The sequence below is a fragment of the Mastomys coucha genome, unplaced genomic scaffold (assembly GCF_008632895.1).
Source record: "Mastomys coucha isolate ucsf_1 unplaced genomic scaffold, UCSF_Mcou_1 pScaffold15, whole genome shotgun sequence".
NCBI lineage: Eukaryota > Metazoa > Chordata > Mammalia > Rodentia > Muridae > Mastomys > Mastomys coucha.
This window is the reverse complement of record NW_022196897.1, coordinates 135,093,870-135,112,751: the sequence shown is the minus strand read 5'-3', so window position 1 is coordinate 135,112,751 and position 18,882 is coordinate 135,093,870. Positions and strand designations below refer to the sequence as shown.

The 18,882-nt window shown below is 45.9% G+C and overlaps 2 protein-coding genes across 5 annotated transcripts in view; one reads left to right on the top strand and one right to left on the bottom strand.

Annotated features, from left to right (window-relative positions):
- The window catches only part of Syndig1 (synapse differentiation inducing 1), a 179,655-nt gene extending 162,092 nt beyond the window's left edge, over positions 1-17,563 (bottom strand). Inside the window, exons 1-2 of one of the 4 annotated variants that reach the window (XM_031372174.1) lie at positions 17,427-17,563; positions 16,763-17,032 (exon numbers count right to left, since the gene is read on the bottom strand). The gene's annotated coding sequence lies outside the window, so the exon portion shown is untranslated. Of the gene's footprint in view, positions 1-6,350; positions 6,410-16,610; positions 17,033-17,426 lie in introns of those variants that run through there. The other 3 variants (XM_031372175.1, XM_031372176.1, XM_031372177.1) reach the window with 3 other exon arrangements.
- On the top strand, positions 16,050-18,343 carry LOC116091108 (translation initiation factor IF-2-like). Its single transcript, XM_031372173.1, has one exon. It carries the CDS (start codon positions 16,295-16,297, stop codon positions 17,261-17,263), a length of 969 nt encoding a protein of 322 aa, XP_031228033.1. The 5' UTR covers positions 16,050-16,294; the 3' UTR covers positions 17,264-18,343.
- Positions 18,344-18,882: the final 539 nt, after the last annotated feature.

Here is an 18,882-nt window from a genome sequence, read left to right as displayed (position 1 = left end):
ACATCTAATTAGATCACAGTATTGCAGAGCCAATGGAGCAGGCATTTGCTCAGCTCTGGTAGGGATGATGATGTTACAGAGGGAGTGCCTGTAAGAGAAAGAGATCACATAATAAAGAAGAGATCCTGGAGTGTCTAGACTTACGCTTTATAACAATCCATTCCCTTTGGAACTAACTCAGTGAATTCTGAGACTGAATTCACTCTGAAGACCAGTGTTAATCGCAGAGAATGGCATCCCTAGAGGCTTACAAGTTCCCATTAGACCTCAAAAGTATCACAATCTCACACCCCATACCAAAGAAGAAGCTTCCAGCTCAGAAAGCTGGCTGTAAGTGAGATGCTTAAAGCATTTCTGAACAACAGAAGGTGAGCTACTTTTTAAATAATCCCAAAGGAATCAAACAGCAAAATGAGAGCCACTGTGGAGCTGGGTACTCTCAATGTGTGGTCCAGACACTGGTGATAGTGAATATCAATCCAGGTGCTTATCAGCTGCACTGTCCCAAGCACAGAGGTCTTTCACTCTACTATCTGTCTGCCTGACGCTCTGCCTAAGCCTGTCACTAGTTGGTTTCTCTAAAGTTTACAAACACATCTATTTTTGCCTGAAACACATCCATCTTTGACTGAAACCTCTGCTCCAGTCTGTCTCCTGGTGAATGGCATTGAAGAATAATGATCCTTCACCTTGCTCAATTTCCCCAGAAAACTAGAAGTTAAATCCTTATGTTCATTACATACTTTCTTAATATCAATGGTAGCCATGGATCTACCTAAGGAGTCTCCTGGAAGATTCTTTCCACCTTCCTTATTTTCTGTGACCTCAGATGTGATATCTGGGGCAGAAGAAGCCACAGGGAAGTCAGGAGCTCATAGAGATACAGTACTGACTCCACTGAGCACTAAGTCAGCACCTTCTGCCTCCAGACTGGCTAAGACAGATGATTGTTCAGCTTCTGAACACTATCATGTGTGCTCATGTTTGTCTGTCATTTTTTGCTCTATGATAGCAACTTGTACCATATTTACATACTTGTTTCAGTTTTTCATGCTTTAAGGAGGATTTTATAGTGCAGTAAGAAAAGAGAAAAAAAAATCAGAAATGGTAGATCGTAATTGGCCTTGACACCTATTCTTGTATTAGTCTGAAGAAGCCACCAGACCAATGATGACCTGGCATTTCCAATCTTTTCCCCATCTTTCTCATCTATCATTTCACTAAAAGCATTCAGGAGTGATGAAATTGAAGAATTCCAAGACCTTTCACATGACTAATGTGTCTGTACAGCATGTAAAATTGGTGCCATTCATCTCTGTCCCAGTTTCTAACTTATGAACTCAAGTGCAGAATCACACTCTAGACAGAGCTTTTAAGAACAACTGGAAACACTAAAGATATTAGAGAAAAATTAAGACTAAGAAAAGTTAATGTAATTTTGAAAATGGACAGAGATGAATCCTCTGGTGAGAATTTGTATGACTTAAAGGCTTATTGTATACACAAATATTTTTATGTTTAGTACTGGTGTCTAATCATATATCTGAAGGTGAACAATTTTATCCTTCATTATCCCACATTAATACTATCTGTGGGCTTGGCACTCTTCTCTGGGAGAAGCACAGGTGTCTGCTCCTTCCTGTTGAGTCTACTTAGGTGGGATTCTGGTTAGCAGAAGGAGGGTACCAGCAGTAGTATTTGTGACTCCTGAGACTAAGTAAGAGGAGTTTGTATCACCTGTATCTCTAACAGAATATTTGAGCTGGATCCCTAAGCTGTCATTTAAGAAGCCTACAACCTGAAGGCTGCCACACTATGCTATGGTGTAGAATGCTGTAACCTAATGGTGAGTCAACATGGGTACTCTCGGGAAACAGATTATGGAAGGGCTCCCAGCTTCCCCAGCCTGCACTTTCCCAGGTCCAGATGTCCATAGTTAGTGCTCACATACAACTGGTGCTAGAAGACCAGGATGATCCTCCAAAGATGTTGATATACTACGACTGGGGCAATCTGGATGCAGCAGTTGAAAATATGAATGACAAGGTTGTCTGCCTTCACTTGTTTCTCGTGCTGTCCCTTAAACCTGCATCACACCAGCAGTACAAAGTACAATCTAAAGCCACCTCAAAAGTCTACATTTCACATGATCCAGCCTCTCTAAACTCTGACTTGGCCCCATTTCTTCTGCCTGGTAGCCTAGACCCTTTCCTCTGTCCAGCACAATGTATAGGTCTGATTCTTGACCCAGCATTCTACTTCTGGGTCAGTCCAGTGGCCCAGCATTACCTTTATCAACACATGAGCACTCAGGGCAGCACAGGGTAGCCTACACCCCAGGCATGGAGTGTTCCTCACTCTTCTCAGCTGTGTCTCTGAGCTTTAACACCACTCAGAAAGGCAGGGTGAGCAAACTGTTCTAGAAGTGCTTCCACTGCTGTGGGGCATGAGCCAAGTCTGCCACCACAGAGAGAAGGCACACACCCACTCAGAGAGCAGAGGGATGCCTTCCGACTGCCGTCTTGGGGAACCCAGAACAGCTCTCTTGGGAGGGAAGACAGTATAAGATGTGCCTGGGTGAAGCACACGATGTAAGGAGAATCCTGGCACAGAGGAGGGCAAACAGCATGACTAAAACAGGGCTTTTATTCACTTCTTGCAAGTGTTGATTTCTACTAATTGTATGCTTTAAATCTAGCTTTCAGTTCTTTATGTAAAATATACAATACAAACATAGATTATCAACGGTTTCCATACTTATCAATGCTAAGGTATTCAGCCACAGGCTAGACATATCCACGCTTCTTTTTACATACTTTTATAAATTCTTATATTCATATAGAGATTATTGTAATGGGAATTACTGTACTCCTCAGAAACTGAATTACATGACTACACACTCTATCCCCTTGCACCTTATTCAAATTCCTGCTCCGCAGATCTATAGGCTCAGAGTTTGGGTGACAGTGTGTTAGGTAACAACAACAAGAACACAAATAAACACACACACACACACAAACAAGAAAAATCTGTTAAATGACTTCCTAATACCCAAGATCACACAGTTTCTAATGTAGTTTTTCTTTTTATTTTGGCAAAACCCAAATCACATTAAATTATACCATCTGAACATCTTATACCAACTACTATTGTGTTATATGCCCTCAGAAAGTGTCATCCTGTGAGGGGAGATGCAATCATATTTTACCGAAGTAGCATATTTACTACATGGTCCATGCTTCTTCCAGGGCCCCATACTGCCTTCCCCAGCACTGGGCTCCCAGGAATATATTTTAGGGTGCTTTATCTGTCTTTTTTTTCATGATAGATTGAAATTATAATTGCAAACTTTCTCAAGGGTTCAATTTGCCTCTTCTTGAGTCTGAGCTGGCTTAAAGTCTTGCCACTGACCAGGACTGTGCTGGGAGCTCGCTCAGTGATCAGACATGTAGATACTTGGCCCAATTCTGAGGTAAACGCAAACCAACACACTCCAATCTCAGATATTTGGGAAGCCCCAGAGGGTGATAAGTGGTCTCCATGGACCTCTGTTCAAATCCTTACACAGTGAACCACGAGAATGGAGATGTGGGAAGTTTGTAACACAGCAGTAGATAATCTGCACAGCCTGTCAACTATTTGCCAATAACTAAGATCATAAAAGTTTCAAATGTAGTTTTATATTATTATTATTGTTGTTGTTGTTATTATTATTATTAATTATTATGGCAAAAAAGCATACTATCATGACATTCCCCCTCTTAACCATTTTCTACTATATAGTGCAAATAGAATTAAATGTAACTGTGTTACTCTATAAGGGATCTCTGAAAGCTTTTCATTTTGTAGTCTGAAACTCCACAATCACTAAACAATAACCCACCATTTTTTCTTTCCTGCCAGTTGCTAGCAACCAGCATCCTTCTTTCGGTTTCTATAGGCTGACCACTGGTATGTAAGTTTTGTGATTGGCTTATTTTACTTAAGTCGTCAGCGTTTATCCAGGCTTTAACATACATCAGAATCTCCTTCTTCTTAGGGGATGAGTAATATTCCATTTCATATGTATGATGCTTTACTAACTCACTTATCTGCTGATTGCTCCCATATTTTAGTTTTTGTAAATAAAGTGGCTATAAGCATGGGCATGAACTATATCAAGATTTTGCTTTTATCTTGGACTTATACTGTGAAATAAGATTGCTGGATCACAGGGTAATGCTATTCAGTCTTCCCTGGTGCCTCTACTGTCTTTTTCACAGTGGCTGCCAGACTTTACAAACTAACATATATGGCTCCACTTTCTGAACATCCTTGTTAAAACTTGCCTGGATGTGAGATCAGTAAATGTAAATTTTACCACTTGATTTTATTATCTGGTAGGATAATTCTTCACTTAAGAAATGTTTAGCATTGAAGCCTCATAATTCTCTCAGGAATTTGTGCCTTACACCATCATGCTCAAAAGGCAATGAACACTGACATTCTAATTATGCAGCCTCTAGCCTATCAATCACCATGGAGAAAGTAGTGTTAGCCCATGACCATGGAGGCTTTCTGTTCTCTTACTCCATGACAAAATCTACACAGCTTGCACTCTGGATCTCAAGCACATTTTGTCAACATGAATTCTTAATATCTCATCTTTCGTGCTTCTAGTAATGCCAGAGTTCACCAAAATTGAAGACATTGAACTTGAGAAGAGTGTACCACCAGGATAACAAGGATAGCCAAGCTGAGCTCTGAATAAAGTTACCAAGAAGAATCTAGAAAAAGCTGGAGATAAAGATGAACACATAGGCCGGGTGGTGGTGGTGCACACCTTTAATTCTAGCACTTGGGAGGCAGAGACAGGTGGATTTCTGAGTTTGAGGCCAGCCTGGTCTACAGAGTGAGTTCCAGGACAGCCAGGACAGTACAGAGAAACCCTGTCTCGAAAAACCAAAAAAAAAAAAAAAAAAAAAAGAAGAAAAAAGATGAACACATAGCATGTTTGCATGCGTGGATGGGTACGCGCACATGCGCACAAACATACATGTGCATGACAATGACTAGAGGAAACCCATGTTTTGGGATTAGCAGTAAGTACTGATGAGACTAGAGGGCCTCCAGCTACTGTTTCAACAGCTTCATATTCCTGTTTAGGTGCTCTGTCCTACGTGGCTAGATTCAGATGCCCAGGGAAAGCTGGTAAGACAGCCACGGGCAGCATTTTAGCCAACTTGTTCTTGAACAATCCTAACCTCCAGATGACTGGTAGAAGGAACTGCAGGAAGCTACTATGAAAGGATGGTTAGAGGTAGGTCCAGATGTGTCCAGTAAAGAGGGGAGCCTAGGAAGCTAGGGTGAGTAGTTAGGCCAAGAAAAGAGGGGAGACAAAGCCTTTGGGAGTGGGCAGTGCATTTCTGAGTACTCCTGCCAGGGGAAGTAGGAAGTGGGAAGGCAGCTGGTGGGTGGCAGGGAACCTGCAGAGAATGTTCCTGCTGAGAAATGCTCCACACGACGAACTGGAGGCTGAGCCTGGGGCACTGTCTTAGGACAGAAAGGTCAGCTGTGAGCCACATGTCTCCATAGTGACCTCTGACTTATGGTGGCTCCACTTCAGATTTCCTAACTCTGCGGTGGCGCAACGTGATCATTATTCAGCAAAGATTACAGTTCTGGAATTTGAATTTGTTTCTTATCCGGTCTGGTGCTCTTGAGTCTGGTTCTTTTCACCTTGCTGTCCAGGGCAGAGAGCTGTAGCCACTGAGAATCCTGCAGTGCCAAGGGGAAACCACCTGCGAATTCAACACGTGTGTTGCTAAACCATTTAGATGCTCGGCAGGATGGGTGCTGTTTTCAGACACACCAGAAGAGGGTGTTAGATCTCATTACAGATGGTTGTGAGCCACTATGTGGTTGCTGGGATTTGAACTCAGGATCTTAGGAAGAGCAGTTGGTGCTCTTAACTACTGAGCCACCTCTCCAGCCCACAGTGGTGATTTAAACAAGACTATTCCTTGTGGCCTTAGGTATTAAGCACTTGATCTCCATTTGGTGGCGCTGTTTGGTGTGCTTTAGGTGGTGCAGCCTTGCTGGAGGAAGAACACCACTGGGGTAGGCTTTGAGATTATATGGCCTCATTCTATTCCGCTTTCCTTTCTCAGCTAATGCTTACAATTCAAGACATGAGTGCTTAGCTTCCTACTTCTGCCATCTCTTGCCTACTACTTGCTACTGTGCCTCCTTACCATGACGGACTCATACCCAAACAAACTCATAAACCTATAGGTTGCTTCTGATTATGGTATTTTACCACAGCAACAGGAAAGCAACATACAGGTATATTCAGTGCAGTTTAAACTTACCATATTTCATCATAGGATTGGCCTCTCAGGGTAGAATTCCATTGTAAAGTAAGGAAAATCTGAAAATCAAAATCAACAGTAATGCCACTAGGCAGCATGGTTAGGAACTCTTATCATGGTCTGAGTATGAAACAATTGCACCAGCTTATATGTTTAACCTCAGCCCCCAGATAGAGACCTACTTTAGAAATTCATGGAAGCTTTAGGGGGTGGTATTTAAATGGAAAAGGTAAGTCACAGCAAATGACTTCCTTTGCCTTTAATCCCAGCACTTGGGAGGCAGAGGCAGGCAGATTTCCGAGTTCGAGGCCAGCCTGGTCTAGATAGCGAGTTCTAGGATAGCCAAGGTTACACAGAGAAACCCTGTCTAGAAAAACCAAAAGTAAGTAAGTGTTCCTTATTGTGGGCTCAGAATAAATGGAGACAAAGCCTATGAACTGAAAACTCTTAGCTGGTAAATCAAAATAAAACCTTCACTTATGTTGTTTCTGCCAGGGATTTGATCATGCGAGGTTGTAAAGGCAACCGCCATAGTCCTCTCACCCTTTGATCTGGTCCTTCAGAAATAGTCAGGCTCATGCGTGACTCCCCCTGGCCCCCCACCCCACTCCCCACAAACACACAAAGGTGCTGGCTTGAAGACCACTGAACAGATTCCAACTCACTAAAATGTATTTCTGAAATATATAAGCCTCTGAGTGCCACTTCTGGGAAGTCCAGTATTTCTGGGCAGTATATGCAGAGGAGGGAGGGAGGGAGGAGCAGACAGACAGAGAAAGCAAGCAAGCACCAAAAAGCAAAGCAAAACAAAACAAAGCAAAACATTTCCATCCTCTGGAAAAAGAGGAATGTCACAAGCAACACAAGAACAAGGGGAACCTATTTAGTTCAAGTTGTTCTGGGGCCTATGGCATTGGTGGCAATAAGAAGCTCCCCTCTGGCTGCCTGGATTTTCGCAGGTGATTGCTGCTCTCCTGTACCCTTGTATACCTGAGTCATGCCCTGCCTATACCTCAGGTCTCACTTGCAGACTTGCTGTAGGCATTGTACCCTAGGAAAGCCATCTGAACTGCACAGAGAGAGAAGTAACCTAAGCATGCTTTGCTTCACTAGGGGTTTCGCATGTGGTAGATAGAAAAATGGGAATCTCTTTGCCTTTCGCATGGTGTGCATGACTGTCCTAAAAGTTACAGTAAGTTCCAGCAATATCAGGAGGCCTGGGCAGCCAGCCATGGCAGGGGAGATAACATGGCCTTTGTAGACAGGCACAAAAGCAAGCATGCTCTAAAGATGGGCCTCCGCCACAGTACCCTACTCTGGCAACATAAGGCTGGACAACAGATTGGCACTCTCTGGCGCTCTTGGTCATGCCAAGTGTCCAAGTGTGGAAACAGGGGCATCTCTAGAGTGTGCCGTGAAAACCAAATGGAGTCAGAGGCACACTTCATATCTCCCCTCCCCTTTTGTTCACTCCTCCCTTTTTCCCTCCTTGGTGCTACCATCTGGCCAGGGAGAGACATCACTAGCAATAAGGATCTAAGAGTTGAAGCTGGTGTCAGTTTTTCTGTGCCAACACTCATAGCATGATGCACACAAGCCACACAGGCTTTGACCTGGCCCCTGCATTCAGATATGCCTGCATTTCCTAAATCCACTATCTTGTCTAGAAGTCAAAAGAACTCATGCAAATGTCTTCAGGGATAGCTATCCATCTGTGAAGTAAGGAGTTGAACTAAAAGACTAGTATTTCCATCCCAGCCCAAGTACAAATCCCCAAACCGTAAAGTTTAGAAAATGAGGTCAGAAACACTTGGAGTCTGGAAGATCCTCAACCTTGCAGCAGTGACTGAGACCCACCATCATCGACCAGCACACAGCTCTCTACCAGTTCTTTCAGGACAATGCTCCTTATGAAGCTCAGTTTCTGTTGAAGTGCTAACGTCTCCCAGAGGCCTTGGTTATCCCAAACCTAGCCCTCTGTCACCGGTACACCTAAACAATTCCCAGGACACTGTAGGTCTGAGAAAGAAGAAGACACTTGTTATGCAGTCTGTCAAGGCTCACCATGCCCCTGCCATGGCACCACTCACCCCTCCATCTTCTCCACACTACCACTTATTTCTGTTCCAGTTCTTTGACATTGCCAATCATGAAGTTCCTTCACACACATTCTTGACTGCACAGCTGCCTCAGCCCTCATCCAGAGGACAGACACAGATCTCAGATGGAGAACAATGTATAAAGAGGTAGGACTGATCTCTCCCTAGGGACAACAGGGAATCCTAGGTCCTTGTTTGAAATGTCTGTCAGAGATGAAGCTAGCCATAATTATGTAAAGGCTAAGGCTATGGCATCCAGGGTGGGAGGCAGGACTTCCTACAGGATGGTGCTGTGGGTAGGCCTTTGGGCTAGATGGAAGGATCTACATTGTACATCTGAGTATCCAAGGCAACAGAGGAGCCCTGATAGCTAAGAAGAGGTGACTGCTACCAGTTAAGGAATAAACTAATTTCCCTTAACCTATTACTCACTCCTGAGTCCTGATGCTGGAAGGGCAGACATAACAGTTACTGAAATACTAGGATCCTACCTGCCAGGCAGTATGTCTGTTCAAGCCTGGAAAAGATAAGCCTTAAATTGGTTGTAGCATGTAATCCTTAGTTAGGCAAGCCTCTGCAGGTCACTGAAATAGCTAGAGGACAAAACAAGGAAAGGCAAGCAGGCAGGGATATAATGGGCCAACTTACAGTTTATACTGAGTATCCCAGCTAGCACTATCTATGCCTCTGGTTCCTCTCTCTCCCTTCCATTTACATTCTGACCCCTTTCTGTGTGTGTACATGTTTGTGCATGTGGAAGTGTGAGAATGTGTGTGTGCAGATATGCCTTCTTTGACAGCAAGGGCTATGTGGCCTGTAGTGCAGCTGCCACCAAGGGGCTCAGAACAGAATATCCTGGGCTTCAAGTCACCTTCTTTGATCCCTTTGTCCAGGCCCTGTTTTGTGTAATGCTCAGGTCTCACTGTACCTGAGTAACTCTGTGGGGGATCCTAACTGGAAAGTGCAGAATTCTGTTGAGGATGGAGTGAGGGCAAAGCGTCAATGGATTGCACAGGAACCTTCTAATGCAGGAAAAAAAATGGCCAACCAATAAGGTAGGGGGCAAGTATCACAATTTAAACTTTGCCAAATGGAGTCGTGAGGCCACAGAAAACCTGCACACTTGAAAACACTCCTGTTCTAACAAAGACGAGAATGCTGGAGGCTGGGTCGTGGCTAAGCACTGATGGAGAGAGGTCAGAGAGCCCCAGTCATATCTGCACCAGCGTTTCCTGTGTCCCTGGCCATGTGGGTAGGTGATGCACATCAATTAGGACAGCTGTTGAAATGTAGAATGGAGACAGGCTCAGTAATTCAGGATCCTGGAGTGTGCAGTTCTCAAAAAGGTACCTGGAGAATCAGCAACAAGAAAGGGAGCTACAGCATTCTACGTGCTCTGAGTCCACAAATACATTTTCTCCCTGTGGATCTGGAAAAAGCTGCAATACTGTAAAACACAACTGGGGCTCTTTTTCACAGCCAAGGTACTAGTCACTAGGAGCAGTCAGATTAGCAATGGTGCCAGTGAGCATTACACAACAGGGCCTGGACAAAGGGATCAAAGAAGGTGACTTGGGGCCCAGGATGTTCTGGTTCTGAGCCCCTTGGTGGCAGCTGCACTATAGGCCACATAGCCCTTGCTGTCAGAGAAGTCACATCTGCACACACACACATTCTCACATTTCCACATGCACAAACATGTACACACACAGAGCAGGGTCATAATGTAAATGAAAGGGAGAGAGTTGACTCAGAAACAATAAATCCGATTATTTTCCTGTCTTTAAAGCAAGCTTTAAATAAAAATCTATCTCTGTCAAGGAATTTAGAGAACGATATTATATCAAAGCAGTGAAATAACTGATCTGAATACCTGGGGGTTGAGTAGGGGGTAGTTTGAACACTAACCAACCAGATCCTGGTTCCGTGTAAGGGGAAAGAAAGAAATGGGAGCAGGGGAAAGACATGATCAGATAGGGACAAATCAAGGCTGGGGTCCAGGTCGAACATGGCCTACAGATCCTCGTGCAGTTACTGTGCATTCAGGGAACTTTTATGAGTCATGCAGAGCAGATAAACAGTTCTGAAGTCTATCTAGGAATGTCTGAGTTGCAAGCTCTAGCAAGACCCTGCTGGATCCATCTCCAGACATCCCACATGGCTACTGTTCTTCCGTGAAGTCTCCCCTCTTCTCCGCACACTGAGCCCCTGCACCAGTATTCCATGGTGTGTATAACTAGTAGAAACAGGGTTTCTCAGGAAGAACATGTAAGGGAGACAGGCTGAAACTCAGATTTTGGAGGTGAAGGTGGGTGTAGAAACGTCTGCATCTTACTAAATGCATTTTTAGACTCTGCAAGTCATTAAGTGTGGGGCTGGTGCCAGTCTGTCTTTGGATGAGTTGGGTATCCTAGAAATCTACTAAAGCTTGACTTAGTAGATCCCCTCTCAACGTGGTTCTAGTCCCAATTCTGTCCCTGAATTGATCTTGAGACATAAACCCACTTATTTCAAACCTGCTCCAGCTCATAGTCATTAACACCAGGTGACGGCCATGCTCATAGGAATATGTTTAAATGCATATCATAGGCACCCCGGGAGAATCGGTTTATATAACATCCACTGCTTTAATTTCCTAAGGGAGAAGGCTGAATCCCAAATGTGTTGGAGGTGAGAACACTGCATCCTGCCTTCTGAAGTGTGTTTAAAGTTAAGGCAGTGGAATGTAACCTTAGTGGTTCTAAGTGTTTGAAACATGTTTGTGCTTTAGATATAAATAATTCTGGACCAAGAAAAAGGGGGAAAGCAGGTAGAGACACATCTGAATGGCAGCTCAAAGAGGTCAAATGACAGAATCAGACTGGATAGCGTCATTGTTCAAAATGTGAATTTCAACAGTAATACTTTTCTAAAAGATGGATCTTAGGCTCTATCTGAGTTTTCTTTCTCTGAGTCACATCCCCAAAGTGCTCTATAATATAATTGAAGCCCAGCTAGGAACTAAAAGCCAACAAAGTATTCACATTAAACACGTTTGAACTCCAGCAGCAAAATGCTACTCCTTAGAGCAATACTAACTGGACTCTGCACATTGTTTTTATGTAAATGAGGTTCCAAAGCTATCTTTGTGCTTCCCGCTTGTTTTGTGGTGCTGGGGAGTGATTCTAGGGCCTGTGGTCACTAGACAAGTACTCTGACACTGAGCTATATCCTCAGTTCATTTTTTTTTTTTCATTTGAGATGGGCCCTTGATAAGTTGCCCAGGTTGCCCATAAGCATTCCAGGTAAGCCTAAGTAGGCCTTGAAATTCCCAGGCCCCTGCTTCAGCCTCTTGGGTAAGACTGATTATAGGAGGATACAGAACTGGCTTTTATTCTTATCTCCCACATGTGTGTGATAATTTGACTCTAGCCATTCTTCCAATCCCCAAGCTCATTTGTTGTTTTCTTTAGTACCTTGTTTTACTTTATTTACAATTTAATAGATTCTTTGTCCCCTGGAAGCTTAAGATGATTCAGACTTAGTGACATACACAGCATAAATCACCATGTGTCCCACAGGGTAGCTGGCTTCTGGTAAGAATGTTCTTTATGATAGCTTATCTTATAATGTGACACTAATCCACTTTTAGTTAAGGTAACTACACAGATGCTATTATTGTTCATGTGGTTCTTCTCCACGGTCTCTGGAAATTGTTAACAGATAGGACTGCTGACATGTGTCTCACATATTCCTGTGGGAGAGCTGGCCTGCCCTCATTGAGATGTGTACCCTGTCCTCCTGAGACCCAGGCCAACCAATAGTTTTAAGATGCAGATACAGCAAGGGCAAGCCCATTCTGTTTTCTCAGCTAGCCTGTGACTACATTCAGTTAGGACTTATTGGTGGTTTGAATAAGAATGGCTTCAATAGGCTCTTATATTTGAATGCTTAGGGAGTGCTGAAATTTGAAAGGATCAGTAGCTATTGGCCTTGTTTGAGGAAGTATGTCACTGCGGGCAGGCTTTGAGGTTTAAGAAGGTCAAGCCAGGCCCAGTTGCAAGACTATTCCTTCCTGCTGCCTGAGGGTCTGGGTGTAGAATTCTCAACTGCTCCAGCACCATGACTGCATGTGGCCATGTTTCCCGTCATGCTAATAATGGACAAAACCTCTGAAAGTGTAAGCAAGCCCCAATAAAATGCTTTATTAAGAGATGTCATGGCCATGGTGTCTCTTCAAAGCAATAGGACACTGAGTGAGACAAGACTCAAACACATTCATTACCTACAGCTTCTTTCCTTTAGCAAACAGTGACCATTGTAACCATTTTGTTTTCAAAATCCTGAGAATAATGTGGTTGAAAGCAACAGAATCTCATAAAAGTTAAGAGATTTTTCTAAGATAGTTCAAAGCTCCTGCAGTAAAGCCCTAAGTTGGAAACAATGACCATTTCACAGGCCTTCCTGAAAGGTCTACAGGGAGAGAGTGGCAACCAGGAAAAAGAAGGGCGACTCTTCCTTTTGCCCCTAGCACACAATCTGGTTGTAAGAAACAGTGACGAAGGAACTGGGCCGCAGAGTGATGCTCAGTTGCTCCTGACCCTCTTTAAAACAGATTTTCAAACTCTCAGCAATAATTGGAAACATGCAAGAGTCTTGCACAGAGAATGCTTTTAAAAGAATCATATCTAAAACTACCAGCTGATCTTCATTTTGCAATTCTGGTAGCATAAATAAGAGACTAGTCAGCCTGCCTTCAATGTTTGGAATACTTTCACCTTTTTGACATTGTGCCTCAATGTCCCCAGGACAGTGTAACTAGGTCACAAGCTATAACCTCAAAACATCTCACGTGAGCACATTTCTGCAAAACAGTCCCATGTAACATTCCAATGCAATCTCATTTGCTCCTACCAGCTGATTCTGACAAGTAGACACCCTATCTTTCCATCCCGTAGTGTTTCTAAAAATGTAGTATCTGTTCAAACCACAGGTTGGGGGATCTGCATTCTCCAACAGGCAGTGGGACTCGATAGGAACAAAGTGAGATGTACAGGCCTCCACAGGCACAAAACAAAAACACCAAAGTTTTATATGAGAGGACATGATGAAAGTCCTCACTTACACGGCAGTGATCACTTACAAAAGGATAACTAAGGATCCCTCTGTACAGTGCTCTTCATAAAGGTATTTCAAAGTCTACCAAACTCCAGGAACACCATTGACATTTTTTTTAGGAATAGCTTTTATCTCAGAGAAAATTTAGAGGTGTACTAAGGAGCTCTGCCAGGGAAGCCGTTCCTCCTGTTTACTCTCCTAGCCTCTCTGGTGTGTGGCACACCTCTCTACAGGAGCGAGATCACACTGGGTGCCAAATCCCAGCAGGCATGGCACCCCTCCTAAGTGAGACAGGAATGCCCACGGAAGGTTTCCTAATGAACCCCTGGAGCATGCAGTGGTCTCAGTGAGCCTTGCCAACTACAACAGCAGACATGACATCTCAGGGAGAAAATTTACATAAGCAAATGCTTCCTAGCAAATAAGACTCACTTGAGGAGGTGAATATGAAGGCCAAGTTCAGTCCATTGCAGCCCTTCTACGTCAACGTTAAATGAGGCAGAAATTCATTGCTTATAACTTACAAATTGAGGTTTAAAGATTTTACCACTTTAAAAAAAATTATTTTGTTTTTCCTGAAGCAACTAGTCAACTGAAATCTTGCTCAGACCCGAGGTAGACAGACATAGAACATTTAAAAGGCCGGTTTTCCTCAGCAATTGAAATTGTCTTTCCTCCTGCCATGGCCTTCCCTGTTCTTCCAATAAAAGTAGCAGGTTATCTCCCCCCCTCCATGATATAAATGGGAGAGGAATGTCTTTCCTTGTATGAACATCATCTGTGTTCTCCTGAGATCATTAGTAACAGTCATAGTTTGGATCCAGAATGTGGTATAGCCGTGTTTAGCATTTTCGGTGAGGCTCTGGGATCCAATCCAGCACAGAAACAAAGCACACAGCAATTATTTATGATGGCCAGGCCAACTCGCAGTGAACTACCATCATTCTCAGAGACAGGACCATGTGCAGACAGGTAAAGTCAGCTAGAAATTAATTTTTTTTCTTTTTAAAGTTAAAACCAAAATGAAGCACATATGAAAAGTCCATTTGTAAACATATTACTTTTCTAGCTCATTTTAAAATACAATTTAACAGCAATATATTTATTATTTTAACCAATAAATTTGCTTTATTGGATACTGTATACACATTCATAATTGTATAGGCCTACAGACACAAAATGATGCTACGATGTATTTGTATAATGTGGAATAACCGAATCAAGCTAGCATATTCCTCCCCTCAGTCATCCTTTTGGAGATGGATTTTGAAGTCTTTTCCAAACAAGGCCTCCAGGACTCTAAGGAACAAGGAGAGGAGGCCAAGGGCACTTTTCTGTATCATTGAAAATTTCTGTAGTAGAAAAGTTTGAAATGCTTCCCCACTCCCTCTCCCCTGATACCACAGTACTCTCTTACTGGAAAGGGCCAACTAATTTAGGATGAGTCCTCTCTGAAGGGGCAGGCAGTGGGGCAGAGTGAGAAGGGCACCGGATCAGAGCCAAGTTTGCCCCAGCGAAAGGCTAAAGGTTTTGTAGGCTCGTGGAAAGGAAGCACTGGAAAGATGCTACCTCACACATCCACAGGCCCTGCACCTGTGGTCTAAAACTTCGAAAGGACGATCAAAGGCATAAGCAACTTCTCTGAAAATTCCCCTCAGCTTCTCCCCTCCTCCAAACTGACACCAGACTACAGACACTTCCTTCGGGACCTCTTTTTTTCCCCTCTCGGAAGCCAAGCCACTTCTCTGCAAGCATCCCGAGCTGCAGACATCTTGACAAAGAAAAGTTGGCAGGCTCTGAGATATGTTAGGAGGCGGTAACCTCCCCCCACCCCCCACTCCCAAACCCCCCACCCCCGTCTCCCCACACACACCGCTCAAGCTGCAGGTCTGCGCAGTTCGCAGCCTGACAGTTTCCACCTCGCAGCTCTGCTGAAGAGGGCCGCACAGACGCATGTCCCTCTGCCTGATTCTGAACAGAAAAACAGCCCCTCGGTATTAGTCCATCCCCTTCATCCCTCAAACGGCTAAACTGAGACCACCGTTTGCTGCACCAAAAGCCCTGGTGAGACTATGAAAGGCACAGACAACCGAGTTCTTGCCCGCAGCGCAGAGGCGCCACCTCCACATCTTACACCGCAGGAGTGTGGTGCGCACCTTAAGTCTGAGGTACCGCGTGCCTGCGCTTCTGTGCCAGAAGACCCCACAGAAAATGAGGAGTGCCAGAGGACCTCTTCTTGTGGTCCTTTAGTAAAACCAAGCGATCCTTTCCTTACTTGCCCAAAGCTCCACTGAGGGTTCCTCCACCACACTGCTAGGGTCCAACAAAACAGGCAAATGCCCATAGCCTTTTCTTAAGGAAAGTGTCCAACTCCATGGATGGTCCACTCTCTCTCCGGTATTTACAGAGGACATGAATGAAGTGTAGAAATCACGCCCAGGAATAACAAAATTAGAATGTGAACCCCTTTATCGCATCTGCTTGCGCCCATCTCGGCGCCAGGACTGGCGGCTCGGAGGCTGCAGACTGTCGCGCTGCCAGGGGCCGGACAGCTCATAAAAGCCGGTCTTGTCTTGGCTGGAGGTAGAGGGTTCTAGAAGTCCTGTCCTCCGCCCAGGTAACCGACTGTGCCCCCACGCATCCACCCACCCACCCCAATCCAGATGCTCCGGAACTCTACATTCTCTTTTCCCCCCGGCCCTTTCCTTTCCTGTCCCATGTGGACATCACTCAGTGCCACCTCCGCGGATGCCTTGCTCGCCAGCCCCTCTTGGACCCAGCAAGGTAGCTCCAGGGACTGTTCGGTGTCCCCGTACCCCGGCCTGGCCCCGGACAGCCTGGCTCCGCCGAACTCAGGACACAGACTCACTAGCTCTAACCGACGTCTCACAGCAGCCCCTTCACGCCGCCTGGGTACCCAAGGTGGCTAGGTGCCAAGTTGCAGCCTGGGCCGATAGTACCAGTTCCTGTCCTCTCTGCATCTTCCCCTCCAGGCGCCATCTCCCCTCCCTCGGGGCTACACTGTGTCTCCCCGGTCCGGCCACAGCGACCCCTCAGGACTTACCGCGGCCGGCACACAGCCACCGCCGCCTGGTCTGCGCGCTGCGAGGCGGAGCAGGACGCCCGCCTGCGCCAGGGCATCCTCCTGCTCCCGCCGCCCCCGCCCACTCCGGTGGCCCGGGGTCCTCCCGCGCAGCTCTGGTGCTCGGGACTTACCTCCGGGACAAGGTGACCCGGCTGGTGCGCCCAGGCGGCCGCCCGCGCGTCTCGAGAGCCGGGGAGCGTGCGGGGCGCGGGGCGGTGCGGAGCCCGCCTCTGCTCCTGGGCTCGTGGCTCTCCGCCTCTGCCCTCCCCTGCGCGCCGCTTCCCCCGCCGCTCCCCTCTCTGGATCACTGCCAGCGCCCCGGGCTGCCCCGACCACACGGTTCCCGAGAGCCGAACACAGAGCTGCGGCGCCACCCTTCCAGAGTCCGGTCCTCTTGGCCCCTAGGAGCACAAAGGGCGAGGGCTGAACGAGGGGTGACCCGGGATGTGCGGTTCCACTCTTTGGTCTCGCGGAGCCTGGCGACTTGTGTGCAGGAGGAGGCGGCCGCGGGCCCCGGGGGAAGGTGGCCAGGAGGAAGAGGAAGAGAGAGAACGGCAGCGCGCGAAGGTGGCCACCAACTTTGCTCCAGGCCAACTGTGCCCTCGCCAGTGATAGTGGCTGGCGGTGGCTAGGGACCGGTGTCTGGAAACGTTGAGAGACTGAGGTGGGGGAAGGGGGACTGCCACTGAGGACTAGGAGGACAAGAATTAGCCTCCGACTGTGGAAACTATGGCTTCCCTTGGTCCTAAAAGGCCTCCCAGGTTCCAGATCGACTTGAGGTTCAGAAGAGCTCACACTGTAGGTCCAGAGAAAGCCCCAAGTCCTGACCAGCAGAAGGAATAAAGACAGCGACCGGCATAAAGCCTGTACACTGGGACTCAGCCTGTAGCTCCGACCAACACCGCTGTAGGTGCACTGCGGGTGGCCCCGTGGTAGTTGCTGTTGGAAGGAAACTGGGGCGGTGACGCCTTGGGGGTGGGGCAGACTGGTGGCTTGGAGTAGGTCGAAGAGAGCCCTAGTAGAGCCGCCTACGAAGACAATCTACATTTCAAACGTTGGGGAAAATCAAGCTCGAGTGGGCGTGTTTTCGTTACAGATTTTATAGAGAAGGAACTAGAAAATTTGCCAAAAAAAGAGGATCAGAGGTTGTCTTGTCTGTGTGACACCGTCCCCCCCCCCCCTTCAAAACAAGGGAAAATTCACGGTGCTTCAGCTCTCCCAAACCCAGACTTTTTCTCTCTGGGGAGTCGACATTGCTAATCCCCTAGTGGTTCCTTGGATCTATACAGCTTTCATGTATAGATTCCTGCCCTTTGCCTCAAAACCAAGTTTTTGCCCAAGACACTGCTCTACCTAGCCAAGTAGATAGAGTGTGTAGAGCTAGAGTTGGAAGTAGCTCAAGTCCTGCCCTAGAGCCCTCTGTAGCACTTGGCTTCTGGGGACCCTTAGCAGAACATAGAAAAAAAAATCAAATTAGAATGACTTAGGAAGGGGGTTGAACTGATTAGTGGACCCAGGTGTGTTCAGAGCAGCTCCTTGCTTGGGTTCATCTGGAGGTCTTCTTTACATCTAAATATCACACTCATTCGACTCTGCAGCAGCTGGGTACCTGCCTTTCTTCCACTGTTTGCTCTGAGCTTCAGGCAGGTCTTTTATCTGGGACAGCCTGAAAAGGACATTATGAGTATCCCCCATTTAGTATCTCTTAAATTGAAGGAAACTGTCAGCCTTACCTCTGTAAAACAGCTTCCGGTCCCTGGTTCCTTCCTGAAAAGAACATTCTCTGCTCTCCTGTGAACTGCTAGGATTCACATCCATTGTTAGAGCCATGCAGGATGCAAAATCACGAAAGCTGCTGTTTGACAATTGAAGGAATGGAGACTTAAAAGGCTGAGAGACCCTTGTCTCCCAGACTGCTGGAGTCACCTGCTACCATCTTTCATTCTCTGTGTCTAAGCCATATTTTCTTGGTAGTCAGCCTTTAGGTTCCCTTCAAGGTTCCCTTGGTTTTGTCAGAGCATTTGCTTTGGTTTGCAACTGCTAGAAGTTTAAAGCAATTCCCACCCCCACCCCCAAAATTGCAGGCAAGTAACTTGTCAAATGTAAGGTTAAGCCTTACCACAGATCCCAACTGCTTCTGTGTGTTCTCTCCAAATAGAACAGTGGCCTCCGGGGGTGCGTCCCTGTGACCTGTCTCCGTGTGTTAGATATTTCAAAAGTTTTCTATGGATACTTTACTGGGCCTTTCTAG

Coding starts and splice junctions, on each gene's coding strand:
- LOC116091108 (XM_031372173.1), top strand. CDS start 16,295: ATGCCTTGCTCGCCAGCCCCTCTTGGACCCAGCAAGGTAGCTCCAGGG.